The 22,183-nt window shown below is 45.9% G+C and overlaps 1 protein-coding gene across 24 annotated transcripts in view; it reads left to right on the top strand.

Annotated features, from left to right (window-relative positions):
- Nucleotides 1–22,183, top strand: part of NEB (nebulin) — a 200,919-nt gene that overhangs the window by 166,229 nt on the left and 12,507 nt on the right. For 7 of the 24 annotated variants that reach the window (XM_072789183.1, XM_072789190.1, XM_072789186.1 and 4 more), the window contains 21 exons: nucleotides 554–658; nucleotides 1,117–1,221; nucleotides 1,307–1,417; nucleotides 2,033–2,143; nucleotides 2,345–2,446; nucleotides 2,554–2,658; nucleotides 4,140–4,250; nucleotides 4,939–5,043; nucleotides 5,577–5,681; nucleotides 7,276–7,380; nucleotides 8,748–8,858; nucleotides 9,264–9,374; nucleotides 10,154–10,267; nucleotides 11,007–11,111; nucleotides 14,088–14,192; nucleotides 14,738–14,842; nucleotides 15,482–15,574; nucleotides 16,529–16,621; nucleotides 18,867–18,959; nucleotides 19,449–19,541; nucleotides 20,488–20,580. In XM_072789183.1, the coding sequence (XP_072645284.1) occupies nucleotides 554–658; nucleotides 1,117–1,221; nucleotides 1,307–1,417; nucleotides 2,033–2,143; nucleotides 2,345–2,446; nucleotides 2,554–2,658; nucleotides 4,140–4,250; nucleotides 4,939–5,043; nucleotides 5,577–5,681; nucleotides 7,276–7,380; nucleotides 8,748–8,858; nucleotides 9,264–9,374; nucleotides 10,154–10,267; nucleotides 11,007–11,111; nucleotides 14,088–14,192; nucleotides 14,738–14,842; nucleotides 15,482–15,574; nucleotides 16,529–16,621; nucleotides 18,867–18,959; nucleotides 19,449–19,541; nucleotides 20,488–20,580 (2,181 nt within the window). The remainder of the gene's footprint in view (nucleotides 1–553; nucleotides 659–1,116; nucleotides 1,222–1,306; nucleotides 1,418–2,032; nucleotides 2,144–2,344; nucleotides 2,447–2,553; nucleotides 2,659–4,139; nucleotides 4,251–4,938; nucleotides 5,044–5,576; nucleotides 5,682–7,275; nucleotides 7,381–8,747; nucleotides 8,859–9,263; nucleotides 9,375–10,153; nucleotides 10,268–11,006; nucleotides 11,112–14,087; nucleotides 14,193–14,737; nucleotides 14,843–15,481; nucleotides 15,575–16,528; nucleotides 16,622–18,866; nucleotides 18,960–19,448; nucleotides 19,542–20,487; nucleotides 20,581–22,183) is intronic. The other 17 variants (XM_072789199.1, XM_072789198.1, XM_072789195.1 and 14 more) reach the window with 5 other exon arrangements.

Genomic DNA, 22,183 nt, shown 5'->3' with positions numbered 1-22,183 from the left:
GGAGGCCTTCCCGGGGCTGCGCGAGCCCCTAACTCACCTGAGCTCGGGGGGGGGGGGGGGGGGGGGCTCGACCTGCCTCCACCGGCCTCCCAGCTGGGCCGTGCACCTGCTGCACAGTCCTCGGGGAAATGGGGGTGAGCAGGCCGTGGGGGAGTCCTGGCTGTGGGGCTGGGGAGTGATGGGGGGTGAACAGGCTTGGGGGGATGTCCTGGCTGCAGGGCTGGGGGGAGACTGGGGGTGAGCAGGCCGGGTATGGTGGGGTCCTGGCTGTGGGGCTGGGGGGGATGGGGGTGAGCAAGCCGGGGGGGGGTTCCTGGCTGTGGGGATGGGGGGAAAGCAGGCTGGGGGGATGTGGGGGGATGGGGGTAAGCAGGTGTGGGGCTGGGGGGGGTCGGGGGTGAGGAGGCTGGGGGGTGGTTTCTGGGCTGGGGGGAGTGCCCAGAAGCCTCTGCCCTGTTTCAGCAGCAAGTCCCTGCAGTGCCCTGGAAAGGAGGGTCCCCTACAGATTAAATTAACTGCTGGCTTCCCCGTCGGCCTCTATTCTGTCTTTCAGTTTGAGTACAAGCTGGACCGAGAATTCCTTAAGGGCTGCAAGCTGTCTGTGACCGACGACAAAGACATGGTGCTGGCCCTGAGGAATTCTGTGATAGAGAGTGACGTAAGTACCAGGGCTGTACCCCTGAGAGGGACACAGGTGCTGCTGCACCGTCGCAAGTGGGGCCCTGGCCCCGGGGGGCCGGCCCCCACAGTGGCACAGCAGGGCCGCGGGTGGCCGCCCTCCAGGGACACGGAGGTGCAGCAGGGCTGGGGCCGGAGGCCCACTGCCTTCCCCAAGGGACGCTGCTTCCGTGGGGCCGTATGCTTCCCGCGTGCCCGGGTGGCCACCGCCTCCGCAGAGCCCTCCGAACCCGGGCCAGGCCCACTTGCCTGCTAGGAAGGCCCCACGGCAAGAGCCGAAGTCTCTGCGGTGTGTTCCCTGAGGTTCCCATGTCGCAGCCTTGAGCGAGTCCCTCGTGGGCTGCGACCGTGGTTCCGTGTCCTGAGCTCTACCCAGGGCTCGGGGACTGAACACACACCCACGGGCCAGGGACCAAAGCAGGACTCTACCCCCTGCAGCTGAAATACAAAGAGAAGCATGTCAAGGAACGAGGGTCCTGCCACGCTGTGCCTGACACTCCTCAGATCCTCCTGGCGAAGACCGTCAGCCGCCTGGTGTCCGAGGTACCCACCCCCCCCCCCCGTGGCCCCCTCCGCCCGGCCAGGCCCGAGGCACACGCCCTAACAGGCCCTCTGTGGGTTCCCGCAGAACAAGTACAAGGACTACGTCAAGAAGCACTTGGCCCAGGGCTCGTACACGACACTGCCGGAGACCAGGGACACCATCCACGTCAAGGAAGTGACCAAGCACGTCAGCGACGTAAGTGCCCAGCTGCGAGCCTGCGGTACCTCGGGATCCGGGCCAACCCGGCACAAGCTCTTGGCTGCAAGGGCTTTCGTGTGTGGCGCTTGGCCCTCACCACTGTCGGTGCCGCTGTGTCCATGGAGGGCCCGGCATTACGAGGCCTCCCGCGGCGGCGGGATGGGTCGTCCACAGCGTAGGGTGGGTGTTAGCAGCCCAGCGTTGAGACGAGGACACGTTGCTGAGTAACAGCGGCCTCTCTACCATTAAGCTGCTGAACGGTCTTAGAGAAGTAAAATCCCTGCCCTCCGTCCTTAGCAATAATGCTTCGATAATCTTGCTGTTGTATTTTTATGAGCCCTCTTTGGTTCTACGTATTTTGTAAAGCTGGAAATGGTCAATGAAAGAGTCTGTTGGCTTGCAGTCAGTTCTCCAAAGGCCGCTGCGTTTCAAGCGTTGGGTTCCAGGGCAGAAATGACGAGGAGGAGCTAGATTATGGACCAGAGGCCTGGGTTCCAGACTGATGTCAAAATGGGAGCCGTGTTTTTTCCTGGAGATCTCACAGGTCTTCAAGTTAAAACAGTTCTTTTCCCGGATTCCTCTGCTCACACAAGTACTTCTGGCTCTGTTTAGACAAATTACAAAAAGAAGTTTGTCAAGGAGAAAGGAAAATCCAACTACTCCATCATGCTGGAGCCCCCAGATGTGAAACATGCTATGGAGGTGGCCAAGAAGCAGAGCAATGTAAGTTCCCTCTGTCTACACTCCCAGGGGTCCCAGTGAGCCAGCGGATCCCGAATTGGTGCATACCAGGCATCCAGTGGGTGGTAGTTTTAAAAATTGGCTTGGTTTTAATAAAAAAGTTCCTTTGTGTTCTATGAGGACTCTTTTAAAGACAGCATGTCTCCCACACGTGAGTAAACATTTCTTTCTCTCTAAATAAAGGTCGCTTACAAAAAAGATGCCAAAGAAAACCTGCATTACACCACGGTGGCTGACCGGCCAGACATCAAGAAGGCCACGCAGGCAGCCAAACAGGCCAGTGAGGTAAGCGTGGGGTTGACATGTCCCTGCTGCCCAGAAGTCACTGCCCCCAGGTGGTACAAGGCCCACCTCTTAGAACGAGTTGCCCATTTCGGTGGTCTTTGATGCAGGTGGAGTACAGAGCCAAGCACCGCAAGGAAGGCAGCCATGGGCTGAGCATGCTTGGTCGCCCAGACATCGAAATGGCCAAGAAGGCAGCCAAGCTGAGCAGCCAGGTAATAATACAGATGGGCAGTTGGCCGCTCTCATGTGACAAACCTTGCAGGACGGCGTGACCCCCAGCACGGAAGTGCAGAAGCAGCAACGGAAGAGATGCTCAGGATTTGATGGGCTCTCCTGAGCTTTGACAAGTGAGAGGGTTCGAGTGGGCCTTCTCTCCTGTCCCTCCCGGACATCCACAGGCTCTGCTCATTCTCCGCTCCTCCATCTGTTGGGGTGTCTCTAGATGTCTGTGCTTCACTGTCTGCGTGGAGCAAACACATCAGCCTGCAAGGTCCTGCTGGAGCCTCAGGCAGTGAGATTACATTCCAGGGGCGGAATTCGTCCCTGAGTCACCTGTGGGAACTTAACAGGCGCGAGTTGTGACATTCCAACTTCTAGAACCCAGCCAGATGCAGCCCCCTTTATTCTTCATGCAGCATCCGTATATTGCATGACTGCGCTCAGAACTGGGGGGTGAACCAACCTCCTCAGGCTTGACGTCCGTGGATAAATAAACACAGTTTGGGGTGTGTCCAGGGTGCTGAGGGGAAATGCCTTGTCCTGTAGAATTTTCCCATAAGTCATCTTCAGCTGTTTTACCTGTTTACCTGTTCTCCCTTTCATTCAATGAAATCACATTGATCAAGCAAGTCCACTCTGTCTTCCTACCTCTCAGTGCCCCGTGATTATTTCATGACCCGCATTTCTCGTCCTAAGTGAAACCTGAGATGCGGAGAAGCTTTACTTCCTGTGGAAGCCTCGCCTCGGGGTTATAGCTTCTCCGTGTGGCCCCGGGCCCAGGGCTTCCTTACGTGTGGGCCTCCCCCATCCTGACGTCCCCGCCTGATGATGCTTGGGGAGAATACTGCAGAGGCGCAGGGCCACACCTTACAACGCCTCTGTGATGAGGCCTTTGAAGAACACGAATGTACCCCTCAGTGATGTAAGACTGACCCCAGCAAGCTAGCACCTCTCTCTCTCATCTGCCTTCTTGACCTTACCCCCGGGGGACTGACCAAGGTCACACTCTTTTCTGTTGATTTTGTGTTGGAACACGTCGAATGCTATAGAACTTTGTGGAAGGATCTACTTCTGTGCACACCCATCCCTTCCCTCTAGAACATGCCACTTGGAACAGGGTCCGAAGGCTCCAAATCAAATTCATGAGGTCACTGAAGGTAGCCTAAAGCCTTTAGCCTTTTCCACTTACTTTTATTTCGCATTAAAAAGAGGTGGTTATCTTTCCCACTCCTGGATAATATAAAAATGAGCAAGGCAAATACGATAGCGCCCAGTCCTATTCCCGACTGCATGTTGCCCCAACGTAACTACTGGTTATGTTAACTATTACTTTTAAGAGTATCCTAGTGTGGATAATAAGTTATATGATTGCTTTATATGTAACATATTCTTTTGTATTTCTAGTTCCTCCATTTCTCAGTTTTTGAGTTAATTGATGTTGAGAAATAATTTGGAGTTTTGCATTTGCTGTTAGGTTAAATACCGAGAAAATTTCAACAAAGAGAAGGGCAAAACACCAAAATACAACCCAAAAGACAGCCAGCTCTACAAAGTCATGAAAGATGCTAACAATCTCGCAAGTGAGGTATGGTCTGTTTGTTTTCTCTAATTGGGGTAAAATATATAACGTGAAATTTGCCATTTTAACTATTTCTAAATGTGCAGTTGAGGGGCCCCTGGCTGGCTCAGTCAGGAGAGCGTAAGACTCTTGATCTCGGGGGTCGTGACTTTGAGCCACACGTTGGACGCGGAGGTTGCTAACATAAACAAATAGACGTACCGCTGAGTGGCATCGGTCACGTTTACAGTGCTGTCCAGCTACTGCCATTATTTCCATCTCCCCAAACAGAAATTCTGCGCCTCTTAAGCCCTAGCTCTCCACTTCTCTCTCCCCACAGCCTTTGTAACCTCGATAACCTACTTTGTGAGTTCGCCTCCTAGAGAATCTGACATCAGTGGAATCATACAACACTTGTCCTTTTGTCTGTCTGGCTTGACTTAGCATAATGTTTTCAGGGTTCACCCCTGTGGAAGCATTTGTCAGAACTACATCTCCTCTTATGACTCAGCCACATCCCGTGGTGTGTGCCCGCTGATTCATCTGCTGGTGGACACCCGAGTTGTTTCTGCTTTTGAGCTCCTGTGAACGAGGCGTGTGGCCCTTCCTCCCCATCTCCAGCCTGCATGTCGGGAGGGGGGTCTTACCATGGCTTCCGTTAGTACTGCTTATGGTCCCCATTCATGTGATTTCACTCTTACTGCTTCACACGCAGGTGAGATATAAGGCTGACCTGAAGAAACTTCACAAGCCTGTGACTGACATGAAGGAATCGCTGATAATGAACCATGTGCTGAGTACAAGCCAGCTTGCCAGTTCTGTAAGCTCAGTCGTTTGCTCCGGAACCAGCATGTTTCACCCGTGTGTGTGCTGCGCTTACTACATACTTCTGTCCCCTTCTCTGCTCCTGGGACACTAGATTTACTTTGTTTGAGTGCATTTTTCCAAATTACAACATTTGTCTATCAAGTCCCCACGTACTGTGACCCCTCTCAGAATAGAAAAATGCTTTTATTCTTAAAATATTTAAACTTTTTATTTTCCAGTTAACGAAAGCCCTTCTCTCCTTCTAAGGACATAGAATCATGGTTTGGAATAATATCTTTCACTTCTTGATTTTTAAAACCTCCTTTGAATATGCCGTGTATCGCAGTGTTTACCGTCCTTTATTCACTGTCAGTACTGAACGTGGGTCTCCCTCCTTTGATGCGGTTTTGTAACCCCCCACTTAGTGTTTGCTGGTTTTAGTTTGGTCTTGATGCTGCTGCTGTGTAAATGTCTAACCTTACGAGGAAAAGCAGAAATGCTGAGCAGCTTTCCACCAATGTGCCTTTTCGGCCCTCTTCCCCTCAGTACCAGTACAAGAAGAACTATGAGAAGAGTAAAGGGCACTACCACACGATACCTGACAATCTGGAGCAGCTTCATCTAAAGGAGGCCACAGAATTACAGAGCATAGTAAGTCACTCAGGACCTTTTCCTGATGCATACTCAGTGGCAGTGTCAACAATGTTGCTGAATTCCTCTCAGATTGGTAGTTACGGTTTTTAGTAACCATTGCTGGACGGAAATGTCCAAAGACATAAGGGAGCTTGGAGGGCCCCTGGGTGGCTCAGTGGTTGAGCGCCTGCCTTCAGCTCAGGGCGTGACCCCGGGGCCCCAGGATTGAATCCCATGTCAGGCTCCCTGCATGGAGCCTGCTTCTCCCTCTGCCTGTGTCTCTGCCTGTCTCTGTGTCTCTCATGAGCAAATAAATAAAATCTTTTTTTTTTTTTAAGGTATAAGGGAGCTTGGAATTTAGCAGCATTTTGAAATAAAATTTTATACTATAAAAACAGCATCAACACGTATTAGAGAAATAGTGCTTGTACACTGCAGTGTGTGTTACTCAGATCACTGACAGGGGCAGGAAGCATGAAGATTATTTTACAGGAAGGGGGACAGAGCCCTTCCAGTAACCCCAGTGCTCTCATGGGTCAGCACCCCCACTTGGGAAACCTTGCAATGGTGTGATAGCCTTAGGAGGATTTTGAGCAGAGAAATGACATGATTGGACCTACCACTGTAGTATCTGGGTACTTAAGGAATTGAAAATTGTAAAATAATTAAGACTCTCAAAAGAAAGGACTCCGAGAAGGAGTTTGCTATCATATAACTTATTTAGGTCTCCTGTTGGGCATTAACTGAGAGGGCTGACTAGGAGTGTCTTCATGTCAGCTGTGAAGCAGCCCGTGCCCCCCAGGTCTCTATTTTCAGAAAGATTGCTGAGATGGAGCATTGCCATGAAGATGCTGTATGAACAAGGGCCTCTGCCTCTGACTTTCCATTTCTGAATATCTGTGGGCTGCCCCCAGTCCTAATCATGTGGCTGCAACCTCCTTTGGATTGGGACATGTATTTGTAATGATGAGAACATTGTATTTGTGAAATTGCACTGGGGATCTTTTGAGAATGCCAGATTTATTAGTAAGTTGGTTGATGTATAAACTAGTTCTCATCTTTATATGAACTTTTATTGGCTGCATTGAATATGTGGTCACATATTCAATGGTTGGGTTGTGACCTAGATCCAATTATTGACATATAAAGAAAGTTGTATGTGTTCTCTCTCAAACTGAGACCCCAGGTCTCCAGTAAAAGTCCTCATGGAAGAAAAACTGGAGATATTTCTTAGAAATATTGACAGATGCTGCGGTTACACCGTTCACATCTACACGTATCCGATCTTGGCCGACCTTCTCTGATGGGTGACTTTCCCACTGCATTTCCTTACCTCGGCCTTTCTCTCAGCTGGTTCTTCTGCAGTAATCCTTTGAGACAAAGGATTGAAATTGAGCACAAATCCTGATTCTGCCTTGCAGACAGTAACGGTGTTTTCTCCCAGGCAACAACAAAAAGGTTCTAGATCTGAAACACAACAGGAACCTGTTTTGAATGACCGTGAAATGCCACCCAAATGGACTAACATAGCAGTTAAAAAAAATACTATCCCTAAACTGGTCTCTGAGAATTGACCAGAGGAGATCTATCTAATAAAGCTTTTCCCCACTAGGTGAAATACAAAGAAAAGTATGAAAAGGAACGAGGAAAGCCAATGTTGGACTTTGAAACACCAACGTACATCACCGCCAAAGAGTCTCAGCAGATGCAAAGTGGCGTAAGTCCTAAAGAATACACCACACAAGAAATATACCATCGAGCTGTTAAAAACAAGCTCTGCACACATGTCTCCAGCCTTCTGTTCTGGTTGTAGGTCATGGAACTTTTTAACCTGTGGTCACTAAAATTTTTCCATCTCAGAAATCTTATGGTTCGACTATACTAAACGTTCTGAATAGTAAATATTTACCATAAATGTTTTATTTCAACTCTCATTTTCATAGCATTAGAATATAACAAACTATTCTTTGAAACAAATTATATTGAATGTGATATGAATTTGTCTCTGATAAATGAAAAGTTCCCTCTGCAAAGACCTGACCCACCATTGGCTTTCGATTGCTCTTAATAGGAAGTTCCAAGCCAAACAAAAGAGTAATGATCAAGATGTTTATCAAAATATCAGATGTCAAGATGCCATATTTGCTATTTTAGAAATGTATAGAGAAGCATCTAAAAAAATTTTTTCCCCTTTTTAACCAACAGCAGAAAAGAATGGAATCTTATTTTGAATTTTAGGAAGTCTGTTTTCATTGGGAAGCAGACTTACATTGGACTGCTTTTTACCTCTCCTTCATGGGGCATATCTCCAACTATAAAGATAAATGGCTGTTAATAGAGTACCACTTTGCGGCGCTTTCTGGTGCAAAGAAGTCCAAATAATGAAAAGTTTAACATAGTCTTAGAACTTTTCTGTAAATTTAAAATTATATCAATTAAAAATTATAGAAATGGGGTTCCAACATTTATTCCAAGTCCCCAGTGAGATTACCTAGTCCAGGGATTGGAGAGGAGATGGGGGAGGGGAGGAGGTTGTGACTCTCTCAATGGAAGACAAAATCATAGGATTTTTCCATTTTATTGTCCACCGTGTCTATTCAGAGATTAAAAATAATAAGTCATGATTATGAAAAGGGCCAAATTTGCATTTCTTGCTGTCAGGCTCTTCTTTCTCTGCATTGTTATTTTGCCCTTACTTACTTTTAGTTCAGGAGTAAAATCTTTTGTTGCCTCAGGAGAGATGACAATGGATTCAGAGTCTTGGTAGCACATGTGTCCTTCCACTGTCCTTCCCTGTTGTGAGACGTCGGTGGGGCAGTAGCACCAGCTGCGTGTTAGACATTTGAATGAGCCTAACAAAGCTGCTCCACCCCTGAGTCTCCTTGAGGCTGTTTGTTGTAGACAAAATATTTCCAGAACAATCAGAAACTTTTCAAATATGTGACCTTTAGCAAAAACGATGATCCAGTTAAGGGACCATACGTGGAAGGACAATGTTGTGATTTTTTTTCTTCCTAGGTTTGAGAAATGAGTTGTAATAAAGATTCTTTTTTTAATTTCTGTTTTCCTTCCCACTCACATTAGAAAGAATATAGGAAAGAGTATGAAGAGTCCATTAAAGGCAGAAACCTCACGGGCCTGGAGGTCACGCCAGCTTTATTACATGTCAAATATGCAACCAAAATAGCCAGCGAGGTAGTGCCCACTTGGTCTCTTCTTTCCCTCTTGATCCCAATAAATGCACTAATGACGCTCATCAATGTGTTCCTTCTACCATTTTCATCACCATCTAACTTCTGTGGGTTTCAAGTTGGGTTCACATGTGTTTGGTATTACCACCTAGTCTCTCACCCGGATTAATTCTTCTCATTTTTTAATTGAATACCTAATGAAATGTGCTTACCTTAGCATCCTATTAATGACTAGCTCCTTATTTAATATTAACTGTTGAAGCTGATTCCCTGCCTTTATGCATATCTTTAATCACTAAACTGTAACTACTTAAAATTGGAAGGGGTTCTTTTGTCTTTGGGCTCTTCACCTAAGAAGAACAATCCAGGCTTTCTTGTCAGTGGTGTTTGCTTTTATTTTGTGATACAGAAAGAATACAGGAAAGATCTAGAGGAAAGCATCCGCGGGAAGGGTCTCAGTGAAATGGAAGACACACCTGACATGCTGAGAGCAAAGAACGCCACTCAAATCCTCAATGAGGTAGGCCCGCAGGCAACCGCATGCATGTAGTTAAGAGAGCAGTTTCTCCTTCCTAGCAAGTTACACGAAAAAAGGTAAGAGGGAAAAAGAATTTTTAATTTCAAATTCCATATCCAACATGGTTATTAACTGTTAAATAAAATAGATCTCAGGGATCCCTGGGTGGCGCAGCGGTTTGGTGCCTGCCTTTGGCCCAGGGCGCGATCCTGGAGACCCGGGATCGGATCCCACATCAGGCTCCAGGTGCATGGAGCCTGCTTCTCTCTCTGCCTATGTCTCTGCCTCTCTCTCTCCCTCTATATGACTATCATAAATAAATTAAAAAAAAATTAAACCCTTAAAAAAAATAAATAAAATAAAATAGATCTCAATGTCTGATGAGTTGCTATTGTAACAGTTTGTGTCTAGTGACTACCATAATCTGTTATTTATCTAGTAGTATTTGATTTAACCATGATCCATTGGATGTCCTCACTTAAACTAAAACACCACATTACAATATTGTACCCCTAAGTTCAACACTAGTTATGGAGCAAACCGGATTTAAAATTTCCATTTTATTTTGATTTTCTAAGTAGAGATTGCTAAAAAGTATTCAGAATGAAGCCTTACGTGTTATCACGAGTAGAATGGGTTTCTGTGGTCACTGCTGCATCTGACCACAGGGAATGGCAAAGGTCACCAGCAACCAAGTAGTGGTGTATTATGTGGAATCACAGTCACTGTGTATTTACCACCCAGTTGTGGAAGGTAGGTAACTCGTTTCAATGCTACTACAGAAAGAATATAAGAGAGACTTGGAGCTGGAAGTCAAAGGAAGAGGCCTGAATGCCATGGCCAATGAAACTCCTGACTTCATGAGGGCCAGGAATGCTACTGATATTGCCAGTCAGGTCAGTGGTTCTATTCGTGTCAATCTTAAAAAAAAATAAAAAAATAAAAAAATAAAATGATTACAGGGACACGGTGTTGTCCTTCTATTATCTTACTTGGTTGGTTGACAGTCATATGTGTATAGTGGCATTTTTAAACATCTGTCTGGTGGAATCCATTCTGGAGCAGGGACCCTCTTTACATCCGTCTTTCTGAGTCTGTGGCAACAGAAGACATTCAGAGAAAAGGGCAGGAGTCGGGGAGCTTGAGGCTGGGGCAGATTCAGATATCCTGGTCTTGTTTTTAGTCAGTACACCCCCCACCAGCCCCAGCAGTCAGCACCAAGAATTCCTTGCTTAGAACATTTTGGGAGTTCGTTCTTTCCCTCCTTTCAAGACCTAAATATAAAAGGTAGTTTTTAACATCCCACATTGTTTTTTTGTCCAGCTCCCAGCTCTTAACATATGTGAAGAATCCCCACCTCACTATCTGTTGATTATCTGGTTCCTCTCCCACTACTTCTCTCCTCCCCTCCTCCCCAGCCCCTAGATACTAGATAGTAAGTCTTTCCACAATCAGGACTCAACCTTTCTGAATCTCACTCTTTAGTATAAAGCTATGAACACAATAGGAAAAATATATAGAGAGAGGGCCTCAAATGAATGAACCCTTTTGGAAAAGAAATACCACTTCTCAATCAAATGAAACCAAATATATACATGGTAGACATTTACCCAAGTGTTGGGTGTTCTTTTGCAGATTAAGTATAAGCAGTCAGCAGAAATGGAGAAAGCCAATTTCACTTCTGTGGTTGATACTCCGGAGATCATTCATGCCCAGCAAGTCAAGAACCTTTCAAGCCAGGTAAGGATGTTCATCTCAATATTACTCCTAGACCCCAAGCATGAAGAGTAAGTTTTTCCACTAATACCTGAGTAGGCTCTTTCAAGTCACAGTGTTGCCCAGTAAAGGAGGAAGGGTTCATCTGTGATGCAAGTTTGAGTCCGAGGTGAGGTTTCTGTATCAAAACTAATGGAGACTGTGTGAGGGAACTTGAAGGTACTGAAGAACTCTTACTTGGTACCACGCGTGGTAATGAATCAATATTTGAACATGTAAAATCTCCTATATTGTGGATGTAAGATGTGTGTGCAACTCTGGAAGAAACAAAGTAGACATCCCGTATCAGGATTACCAGTCTCCTCAATCAGATTGACCTATGTCATCAACAGCAACCAGGCAATCTAACCCTGGTTCCTCCATGAGGGATAACTGAGCAATGAGGGAAGGTACGATGTTCTTTATACAGCAGGATCTGCTCTTGTTTGTTTTGATACTTGGTGATATCAGGGGTGTGCAATTTAAGTAGCTTCAGATTAGAATTTTTGCTTGTCTTCTGAGTCGTGAGCTACAAAGCTATAGTGACACGACCAGGCTGTGCTTTATAAACCCCTGGGCATGTCATTTTCCTGGCCCCACCTTGGAATTTTGAAGCTAATGAGCCTGATGTAGGCCCTGGACATCTGTTTTTGTTTGTTGATTTGTTGGTTGGGGTGTGTGTGTGTGTGTGTGTGTGTGTGTGTGTGTGTGGTAAATCTTCACAGGCGATCTGTCAATGGCCAGTTGGATCAGGGGAATCATGGGTTTAAATCCTTCATTAACAACATGTAATTTTATATCATAAAACTAGACATGGAAAAAATAGTTATCACTGGAGAATGGTTTATTTAAGAAACAGATATATTCAAAGGGAAAAATGAACCTTTTTGGGGGGACGGGGAAGCATTTTATTACCAAAATTATCTGGGACCCAAACTACCAGGTGGTGTTCATTGAGGGAGGCCAGCATTCTTGAGGCTGAGCGAGGCTTGCCAGCCACATGGCCCTGAGCCTTTGGAGCCAGTCCTTAAGGAAAACCGCAGAGTGCAGGCCTTACTCGGTTCTCTTGGAGCTTTCCTCGGCCTAGTTCCTCAAGTCCTTGGATATGCCCAGGCAGCTGTCTTCCTTCCCAATTTAGATGAGTGGTTCCCTTTGAGTGACGTAGGGGTGCTGGTGCTTTCTACAAAACTGCTGCTCGGTTTTCAGTGAAAAGTAGGTATTTTATAACCTCCAAGTCTCGTCCTGGGGGTTAATGCAAGCAGTGTGAATGGGCCTATGAATTCAGGGTAATATACTGAGTATTTTCTAATGCCAGGGGCCCAGGACTCAGAACACCCCCAGGTTCCAAGTACCAACTCAGCACCCTCCTAGGGTCTAGCACTAGCTCAGCAAACCAGGACAGGCAGCTTCTGCTTAACCTTAAGAAAATAAAAGGAAAAGAAAAGGAGGTCTAACCCCCCCTCCCGGGCCGTGAGAACTGTTTGCCTTACGTTTGCATAACTAAGAGGAGTCATTCAGGGGATTTTTTTTTCCTGAATAAGGAAAGTGGTGAACTCTTCTTTCCTTCCAGAAATTTTTGTTTTAACTGGCTTCCCATTCAAAGTCTAAGCTGAAATCTCTTATTGGTTCTTTGTTATCTCTGAGTAGACTGAATCTCTCAGCCGTAAATGTAATTCGTGATTTTAGTTTAGGTGAAGGGGACCTAGAGAGTGGTTTTATCCCCTGGCAACAGTAGCTGGGTTCCTCAGCCCTCCCCGCCCAAACTTCCCGGAAAGGAGGGAGACCCCGGAGCCACATAAAGCTGGGAGACCAGTGAAGGGACAGCGGCGGCGAAGGGCCATTGGCTCCAGGGCAGAGTCAGTGCTCAGCCTCCCAGCCTAGTGGAGGAGAGTGGGGTCAGCGCTGGCACGTGGCCCCCAGGCACCAGGCTGTGTCTCATGCCTGCAGGCCCCAAACCTGGCCATGGACACCTGTGCTGCGGCAGAACCAAGGTGATGGAGGCCGCAGCTTGGGGGGCGGGGGGCGAGACGCTCCGGCGGGTGCAGCCCTCCCGTGTGCTCAGGGCTCCTGTGGCCACGTGGGGCCCACAGGCTTCGTGGGGCAGATGCCTGGGGCCTCTGCAGCCCGTCGGCCGGATGACGGCCAGCCTAGGCCATGGCCGCGGGTGAGTTGTCGCGGGGCCCCGGACCTGTGTCGTGGAGACCCCAGTGCTGTGGGGCCACAGCTGCCCGCGCCTGCTGGTCCTCCTGCCGCTTGGGTCCTGAGGCCAGCATCCCCGAGCACAGCTGTTGGCAGCTCAGGGAGAACCTTCCCGTCACCTGCTAAGGCCAGCGTTAGAGAGGCCTGTTGGAGCCTCTTAACCTCCTGCTCTGCTCCACCTGCCGTGGGAGTCTGGCCCCTGACTAAGGACCCGGTGTCCAGCTCACAGGAGGCTCCCCGCTGTCAGGAGCCTGCTAGTCTGTCACCTTCCTGCTGTGGGCCAGCCAGCAAGGGTCTTCTGCTGCTGTCTTTGCCACGATAGTGGGTTTCATTAAAGGCCCTGTGGCTCAGGGATGCCCGGTGGGGGCAGGGGGCGGGGGGAGGGGGGGGCTCAGCACTGGAGCGTCTGCCTGAGGCTCAGGGTGTGACTCCAGGTCCTGGGATCGAGTCCCACGTCGGGCTCCTGCAGGGAGCCTGCTTCTCCCTCCATCTGTGTCTCTGCCTCTCTCTGTGTGTCTCTCATGAATAAATAAATAAGACCTTTTATAGTTAATTAAAATAAAATAAATGTCCATGCTCAGTTTTCGGGGGGGGGGGGGGGGAGAAGGCATGGCACTCACTGACCAAGAGAGGGCTCTGCTTTAGAGCTAGCACCCATGACAGAGGACTTACCTCCAGCTAACCAGGAAGGGCAGTTTTAGGTCCCCTTGGCCCGTGTTCCTGTGGTATTCACCGTCCCTATTTTTTGGAATCTGTTCTCAGAAAAAATACAAAGAAGATGCAGAGAAATGCATGTCCTATTATGAGACTGTTTTGGATACCCCAGAGATGCAGAGAGTCCGGGAGAACCAAAAGAACTTCAGCCTTGTAAGTTTTCATTGAACCTAAGACACGGCGCACTGATACCCGGGGCGCGGTGGGCACGGTGGGTGCCCCTGGGCTCCACACCTGGGCCTCCGCCTGCAAGGGCTGTGGAGCAGCCTGCACAGCCCCCACCCGTGGCCCAGGAAACGTTCTTCTCCAGGATCACCTTCTGGTTCAATCCCAAATCATAGCGTTAAAGACCCACTGCTGCTTGGTTAGTGGCTTCATGTCACTGCACGTGAACTGTCTCCACCTCCCACTAGTGGTGACATCTGTCTTTTTCAAAATGAATTCAAGAAGGGATGCATTTTTAAAATATATATATATATATAACTTGACACTTTACCATTTTTTAGGGACCAAAAAAATTTTTTTTATAGAATTCTTATTAAAGAAATCCCTTTTGGCTCTCAGACAGTGATTATTGTGGCATAGATATTTGGGTTTTGTTTTAATTTGGATTTTAAATTCCCTTACACAATAGAGACAACTTAAAATATATTTTAAAATGTTGAAATCTTAACAAGATGTTTACTCTTTCTTCATAGCTCCAATACCAGTGTGACCTTAAAAACAGTAAAGGAAAAATTACAGTTGTTCAAGACACGCCAGAAATACTGCGTGTTAAAGAAAATCAAAAGAATTTCAGCTCGGTATATTTACTATTTATCTTCCATTTAATGCTAACCTAATAATTCTATTCTCCTCTTTAAAATTATGCTAGCCTCCCGTTGATTCAGACCATTAACATCTAACCTCAGCAGTTAATACTAGCAGTTGTTACAATTTCCCATACTTTGCTCGAAAACCATCAGTGCAGAGACCATTTGAAATAACAACTTAAATCTGCTAACAAAGTAACTTTTCTTCCTTTTTAATTTTTTTAATCCCAGAGCAGTAACGTGTGTTGTCTTGTTCTACGAAGATGGATTTCTTTTTGACATTGTGATTTCTTTCACTACCCTTCCCCAGAATAACTGACTTCACATTTCTTTAATGGATTTTGTGTTTCCTACGGGAGGGGTCTTTTAAAATCAACATTTTTCTGGTTTTTGTCACCCTGCATTAATACAGTACAGTAATCTTAAATCTCAAGATCTGGAAAGTTACCCGTGTTGTACATATGGCTGGAGTTACCAGTGCTGACGTGGAAGGCATCAGATACTCCAGCACGTGGCCAAGAACATTCTCTAGTGCCTTTTGTGTTCACAGAAGCCATGTTTCCTAGTCTTCCTCCGGGAATTGCTGGGCTTTCTTTTCTCTATAACGTTGTCCTGATCTTGAATGCCCAGGTTTTATATAAAGAAGATGTCTCGCCGGGCACTGCGATCGGAAAGACCCCTGAGATGATGAGAGTGAAGCAAACGCAAGACCACATTAGCTTGGTAAATACCCCTCCCCGCCCCCACGGACTCACTGCTGTGTCTCTGCCTCCCCCTGATCATGTACTTTGAGGGCCGAGCTGCTCAAAACCTTTGTCGCAGAAGCAGCTGGTACTGGTGGTGAGGAAGGGGGGCTACCTGTGGGAAGTGGAGAGGTCAGTGTTGGAGCAAACCAGAGCTGGGTGGTGGGTAAAGCGGTGAAAATAGATTTGTGCAGTAGGGGAGAGAGGTCGCAGTATAGGCCTGGGCTCAATTCCAAACACTGCCAGGAAGAGTAAGGATTTATAACCAGGGATGGGGTGGAGGAGATGAGGAGGAAGGGGGAGAACAGAAAATTAGAGAAAAATGTAAGGGTAAGGGGGGTTTGGGCTGAGGCTACCGGATGTGGTTCTTGCTGGTGGCAGGCCAGGGTGCCCCGGCGGGGCCTGGGGGGGGCGGGTGGGATACGGAATTTGGTCCCGTATCAAGGATGAAGGGGGTCCCAAGGGTAGGGGGCTCTGGCTAAGCTGACTTATTAGCAGGATGCTTTCTGAAACCATGGGTACCAAGTTAGACCCAGAAGTAGACCAGGGGCCCAGTTGGGGAGAAGATCCAAAGGACCCTGACTGGAGTTTGGTCAGGAGAGATGCCTTGTCACTTGTTAGAAAATACAGTTCAGCCTTCCGGCGTGTGTGCACGTGGCCATATCTGTCGGAGCCAACTGAACCGCTGGGTATAAGATCACCAGCGTGCACGGGAAGGATGGGGGTTCCGGTGTGAGCGTGGACTCCCCTCGGCCCCACCCTCACGCCCAGGAGAGACGCCAGGTGTCCTTGCCCACGGCACTGTTCTGACCCAGAGTCGGACCGTGGCCCCGTTCACACTGAGTGCAGAGTCTCTACTGCTTAAATTGTGACTTGAAAACCTGCAGAGCTTCTAACCAAACATATGCACGTGTTCGCATTTTTATATCCGCAGGTGAAGTACAAGGAAGCCATCGGGCAAGGAATCCCGATCCCTGACCTGCCGGAAGTAAAACGCGTCAAGGAGACACAGAAGCACATTAGCTCGGTAAGGGCACCTGCGCAGCCTGCCCCCGCGCACTTGCCACCCAGCTCTGAGTCCTCCCCTCGCCCGTGCCCTGGGGATGGGGTGAACCTCCCTCCATCCTAGATGAGAAACCTGCCTTCACACCACTGAGGAGCAGGAGAGACTTGGCTTCTTGATTAGTCCTCACACCTGCAGTTTCTAGACTGAAAAGTGCCAACAGTAATAGGGTTGAGTAATGTAGTGCCAACAGGAAGTGGTAATAAGGTTTCCAGAATGATCTCCAGTGAGTTAAAAGATATAAACATGGGGGCGCCGAGGTGGCTCAGTGGTTGAGCGTCTGCCTTTGGCTCAGATCGTGATCCCGGGATCGAATCCCGCCTCCATCCCTGCATGGAGCCTGCTTCTCCCTCTGTCTCTGTCTCTGCCTCTCTCTGTGTCTTAGGAATAAATAAATAAAATCTTAAAAATATATATATATAACCATAGAAATAACACAAAGTATTATATTATTATAGTATGTGTATTCTATGATACATTAGATAATTGTATAAAATTCTATATTATGTATTGTAATAATATATATAGTATTTTGTGTTACTCTCATGTGTGTATTTGCATGTGTGTGTATCTCAGGACCTCCTCCCTTGTCCAGAAAAGCTCTAGGTAGGCGTGAGAAGTCTCTGCACTTCTCCTCTCCCGTCCAAGATCTCTTGCCCTGTTGGCTCTGTCTTGCAGGTGCAGTGTATGTTTAAGGGGGGTCCTCCGTCTACGCAGTGCCGTACTGTGTATTAAGTGTGTTCTGAGGACTTGCGGGCACCTGTGCAGCGCGGGGGTGTGGGGAGGTGAGGGATGGGGGGTCCCTCACACCTGACCTCTATCGGGCTAGCCCGGCCTCTGCTCCCCACCCCCGGCACTGCGAGTGTGCGCCCACACACGCGCTCATACTCTCACACTTGCACTCAGCTTTCCCATCGGTTCTAAGCAATCCCAAGCACGCTCTAAGCAACGGCTGGCTACTAGCAAGAGACTTTTTGGAGTTTGGGAAATAGTTTATGACCAATAAAAAGTGAGGACCTTGGCCTCCGAGATTCTGCTGTCACGGGAGGACTGAACTCTCGTCTTGTTGCCGTTAGGAGACACTTGCTATTTCTCTTGCAGGTTGTTCGTATTACTTAGGTCTCATTCCTGTTTCACTCTTCTTGCTTGTACTCTGGCTTCCCGGCAGCACAAATCTCATCTAGAGCTTTGTGTCCACGAATCCAAGAAAACCCCTTTAGTCACTGATTGCAACTCCCTGTCTTCCTTATGTTTTGTTCTGTTTATCCACGAGCAGTTCGGCTGCCTTGTGGGGTAAAGAAACCCAAGTTCGAACTAAAATGGTAGATTGTTAAAGATCCCTAGAAGTTTCCCAGCAGAACAAAGTTATTACCACGAGCATGCCAGTGATTCTAGGAATGAATCTATGACAAGCCCCCCCCCCCCCCCGCCGCCCACCCCCATCTGTGTTTCTCCCCACCCCATGCTCAAGGGCGCCACTGGACCCGTTTATTTAGAAAGAATTCATTCATTCCCTTAGGCGACAGTTCTTAACATTAAGAGGGAAGGAGAAGAAGGAGGAGGCCCGGAGGTTCAAGAAGTTCCTTACTCTTTTCATTAAAAGACCTTTGATAGGATGCCTAAAAACAATAGGGACTTCCTCAGTTTGAAAAGCACTAGTTTATGTGATCCAACAACCATCAGTAGAAATTTCAAGGAAAGCTACTCCTTCTGAAAAATGTACTTTTAAGTCTCCTCCTATTAAGAGTACCTACAGACTAGGGGCCACCTAGGAATTTTCAGTAGAAAATACAAAACCACCAAAATTCTCAACCCTGGAAAGAATAGATCATCACGTGATCAGAAAATTTGAAACCAAGTAATCCATTTAAATTAAGTACAAATCTACTGTGGACCTACTAATACTAAACGGTATGAAATGGTTAGATTTTTCTCATTGAATTTATCACCACGTTTTAAGTGCATTTTAGGAATGTATTAGGTGTTGGCAACAGAAAACGCACAAATTAGTAGCAAGTGTTCAAGGCAGTGAGATTACTGTTGGAGCAGGAACATAAATGTTGGTGGAGCTTCTTTTCCGTATCCCGAGCGTCCTCGTTGAAAGCTAGATTGTTCTGTGAGTTTCCACCACGTAGCCCACACATGTAGCTGTGATCCAAGGGATTCGCGGCCATCTCACCTTTTCGGCTATTCTAATTATCTTCTACAGGTTATGTACAAAGAAAACTTGGGAACGGGCATCCCAACCCCCGTCACTCCAGAGATTGAGAGAGTCAAACGCAATCAAGAGAACTTTAGCTCGGTATTTACACGTATATCAACTAAGAATCTCTATTTCCCCCCTTAAACATCTACCAGAATAACCCGCTATCTGTTTTTAAAAAGTAACAACTTAACAGTTCTGTGTCTGTGTGTGTGTGTGCGAGGGTGTGTGTTGTTATCTGACCAAAACCACCTGGACTCACCCAAAGTGACTTACTTTTTCTGATGGTACTTTAACACTTAGCAGCTGACAAGTGTGGATACTTAGATCTGAAACACCGTGAGTACAGTTAACTCAAGGCTCTTCATCAGTATCCTCGTTTCCTGTAACTCAGTGCTTTGTGTTGTGATTTTTTTTTAATCCCCAGAATTAGCATGGTTGTGAAGGAAAAGTAAAAGCGTTATCCGTACTAAATATTACTCACGGAAAGACTCCCTCCTCACACAAACTCCCTGCCTCAATTTTCTCCCTCCCTTCATCTTTGTGCCTGTTTTGAATGTTTTCTGGGTACTTTCTTGTATCTCACAGGTTTTGTACAAAGAAAATTTGGGGAAAGGAACCCCAACACCTATCACTCCAGAGATGGAGAGAGTCAAACGCAATCAAGAGAACTTTAGCTCGGTATTTCTTAGGGGGCAAAAAATAAAATCCCTTCTTATTTAAAATAATATTTTTAACACGTTATAAACATATGATTTTTCTTCCTGTAAAATTACTAAATTCACATAATGAAAATAATGATCCAAATATTACCCCAGTTTTCAACTCTAATTTAGTATTTAGTTGCGTTCTGGTGTGAAACCTTAACTGTTTTCCCTAAAACATAACTATGGATCACTTTCCTTAAAAACCCATAATATTCAGTGTTTGTTTTGTTTTTTTTTTCCCACCCTTAAGCCCGCCTTTAATAACAACAGGTGTTTCTAACTGGCGTGGAACAAGTCAAAAGTGTAAAACTCTAACATCCCTTCAAAAGATCAGTGTTGATTAGAATTTTATTTGTGCGTATTCTGGCTCTGTTGGATGGATTTTTGGTGTTTGTAGCTTTTTGTAAAAAGAATGTGATTCTTAAATATTTTCATTCCAGAGATGATAGGAGCAGTGTATTGTATACCATGTAAGATATAAATGAGCTTCTCTTTGGAATAGTTTAAGGATCAACGAGAGCTAATATTTAGCTTTTAATATCTATTAGCATTTTATTACCCCAAACTTCTCTCTCTTTCTCTCTGGTTCCCTATTTTGGGGTTGCCAGCAACTCATCATGGATATTAATTTCAGTTAACTTGACCACTGCTTGATAAGGCCCGATCCTTCTGTCTTTGGGAGGAGACCTAAGTGGCTCCTCCCGGCAGCCTGGAGGCTGAGTCTGTGGCAATGCCACCCAGGGACAGACCTCGTACTGTGTGTGACTCAGTGTCCAAAGTGGTCGGTCCTGTTTCTTAAAGTTGCCGAGGCCCATTTTGTGTCATTATGAAGACAAAAATACTTTCAGGGACTGTTGTGAAGATGAAGTTACCTGAAAGATAGGTCCAGGCTGATGCGGTTGTTGGTTTTGTGCACACAGATTTTGTACAAAGAGAACTTGAGCAAGGGGACCCCCATTCCTGTCACTCCTGAGATGGAGCGAGTCAAACGCAATCAAGAAAACTTTAGCTCGGTATTCGGGAGAAAGTTCCTTTAATTCCATATTTAAAAAAATAATAATTTTCTATAAAACAAACTTCTGTTAGCCCCTTTAAAATAATCCGTTTAACATTTTTAGAATTTCATCAACTGAATCATGTTTTCCACATCTTTTACTTACCATTTGATTCTAACGTTCTGTACCTTTCATAATCGTCCCTTAAAACTTTTAATTCGTTCCTTTCCTTTCTCTTTTCAACTTTTATGTTGCTGCTGGGACTTTTGAAGTTCATGGATATCCAAAAAAAAAAAAAACAAACACCGTAGCTCTTAATTTCTCAGGACTCTCTTTATTTAAGATGCCTCTGGGTTAGCTTTGCACGAAGACTAGAGTCCTTGAGGCCACAGGTAGTAGTGGCTCGTGACTGGGAATGCGCTTGCCTTAACCCGGATCCCATCTGGGTAAACACAGGCCGGAAAGAGAAAGTGGTTCAGGGTTGGAACCCAAAGCAGCCCTATCCTGATACTTGGCTAAACGAGCCATTCCATGAATAGAAATCCAGACCTTCTGATTTACTCTTTTAAAGACACAAATCAGATCATACATTTATATTTAATGTTACTTTTTATTTTAGTAATATTGTTGAAAAATTCTGTAATAGTCTGTGAAATTTCCGTATAAGGAACTTAAGAGTCACTTAGGCCTGAAATAGAAAATCAAATGTCAATAGGAAAATTTAGGTGGACGGGTTTTTTGGGGGGAGGGGGGCAGGTTTGATCCAAAGTGGCTTTTAACTGTCAGTTTAAATATTTTCAGAAAGTTTTATTCTCCTACATAAATAGATTAGTAACTTTCTTTGGTCCCACTCTCTTTTGGTTTTGTTTTTAATTCACTAACAACCTTTCAATTGTGTTAAATTATCCATGTAAATTAATATTACTTCTGGAATGTTCACTGTTTTCCCTGTGGGATGATGATGATGATGATTTCTTCTTTTGGAAGAATTAAGGTTTGCATTAATTTTCAAAATTATATTTTAATTTTTTCTATAATATAAGTATATTGTTTATATTTGAGATCTTAATGATCCCAGATAATTTTTTTTTCCTAAGTAACCATTTGTATTCATTGTTGCACAAGTTGCATTTAGGCAAAAATTGTCCTGATGGTGCATAGAGCTCCTAAGATTCCGTGGGAAATGAATAGCACTCTGTATTACAATATTAATTTTGAGACTTGACCACCTCCACAATTTAAATTTACTCAATAAAGGCCAATTTTGCTATACTACATAGATTTGGCCTGGAGTTTTAAATATCTGCTACTCTGTAAAACAGATGTTCTACGGAGGGAACGTTAGTATTTGGCAATCTAATTAAAAACTAATTTTTCTGTTGTACAATAAGCACGTTAGTGCTCTTATGAAATTATTTGTAGTTTTTTTTCCCTTAATTCTCATCACAGGAACGAAACCTTCAGTATACTATGAGTTAATATTGCAGTAAATATCAAATACACGCACTTTAGCTAAGGAAATCCAGAGCACATTCTCATCCTGATCTGTGTTTGGAGAGTCTTTCCTGTTTGACGTCTGTGGTCTCATCCTAGGGTCCCTCCAGGACAGATGAAAGGGCTG

Source organism: Canis lupus, chromosome 20 (assembly GCF_048164855.1).
Source record: "Canis lupus baileyi chromosome 20, mCanLup2.hap1, whole genome shotgun sequence".
In the NCBI taxonomy this organism is placed as follows: domain Eukaryota; kingdom Metazoa; phylum Chordata; class Mammalia; order Carnivora; family Canidae; genus Canis; species Canis lupus.
Note: the sequence above shows the minus strand (reverse complement) of the source record. Positions and strands in the feature narration are given on the sequence as shown.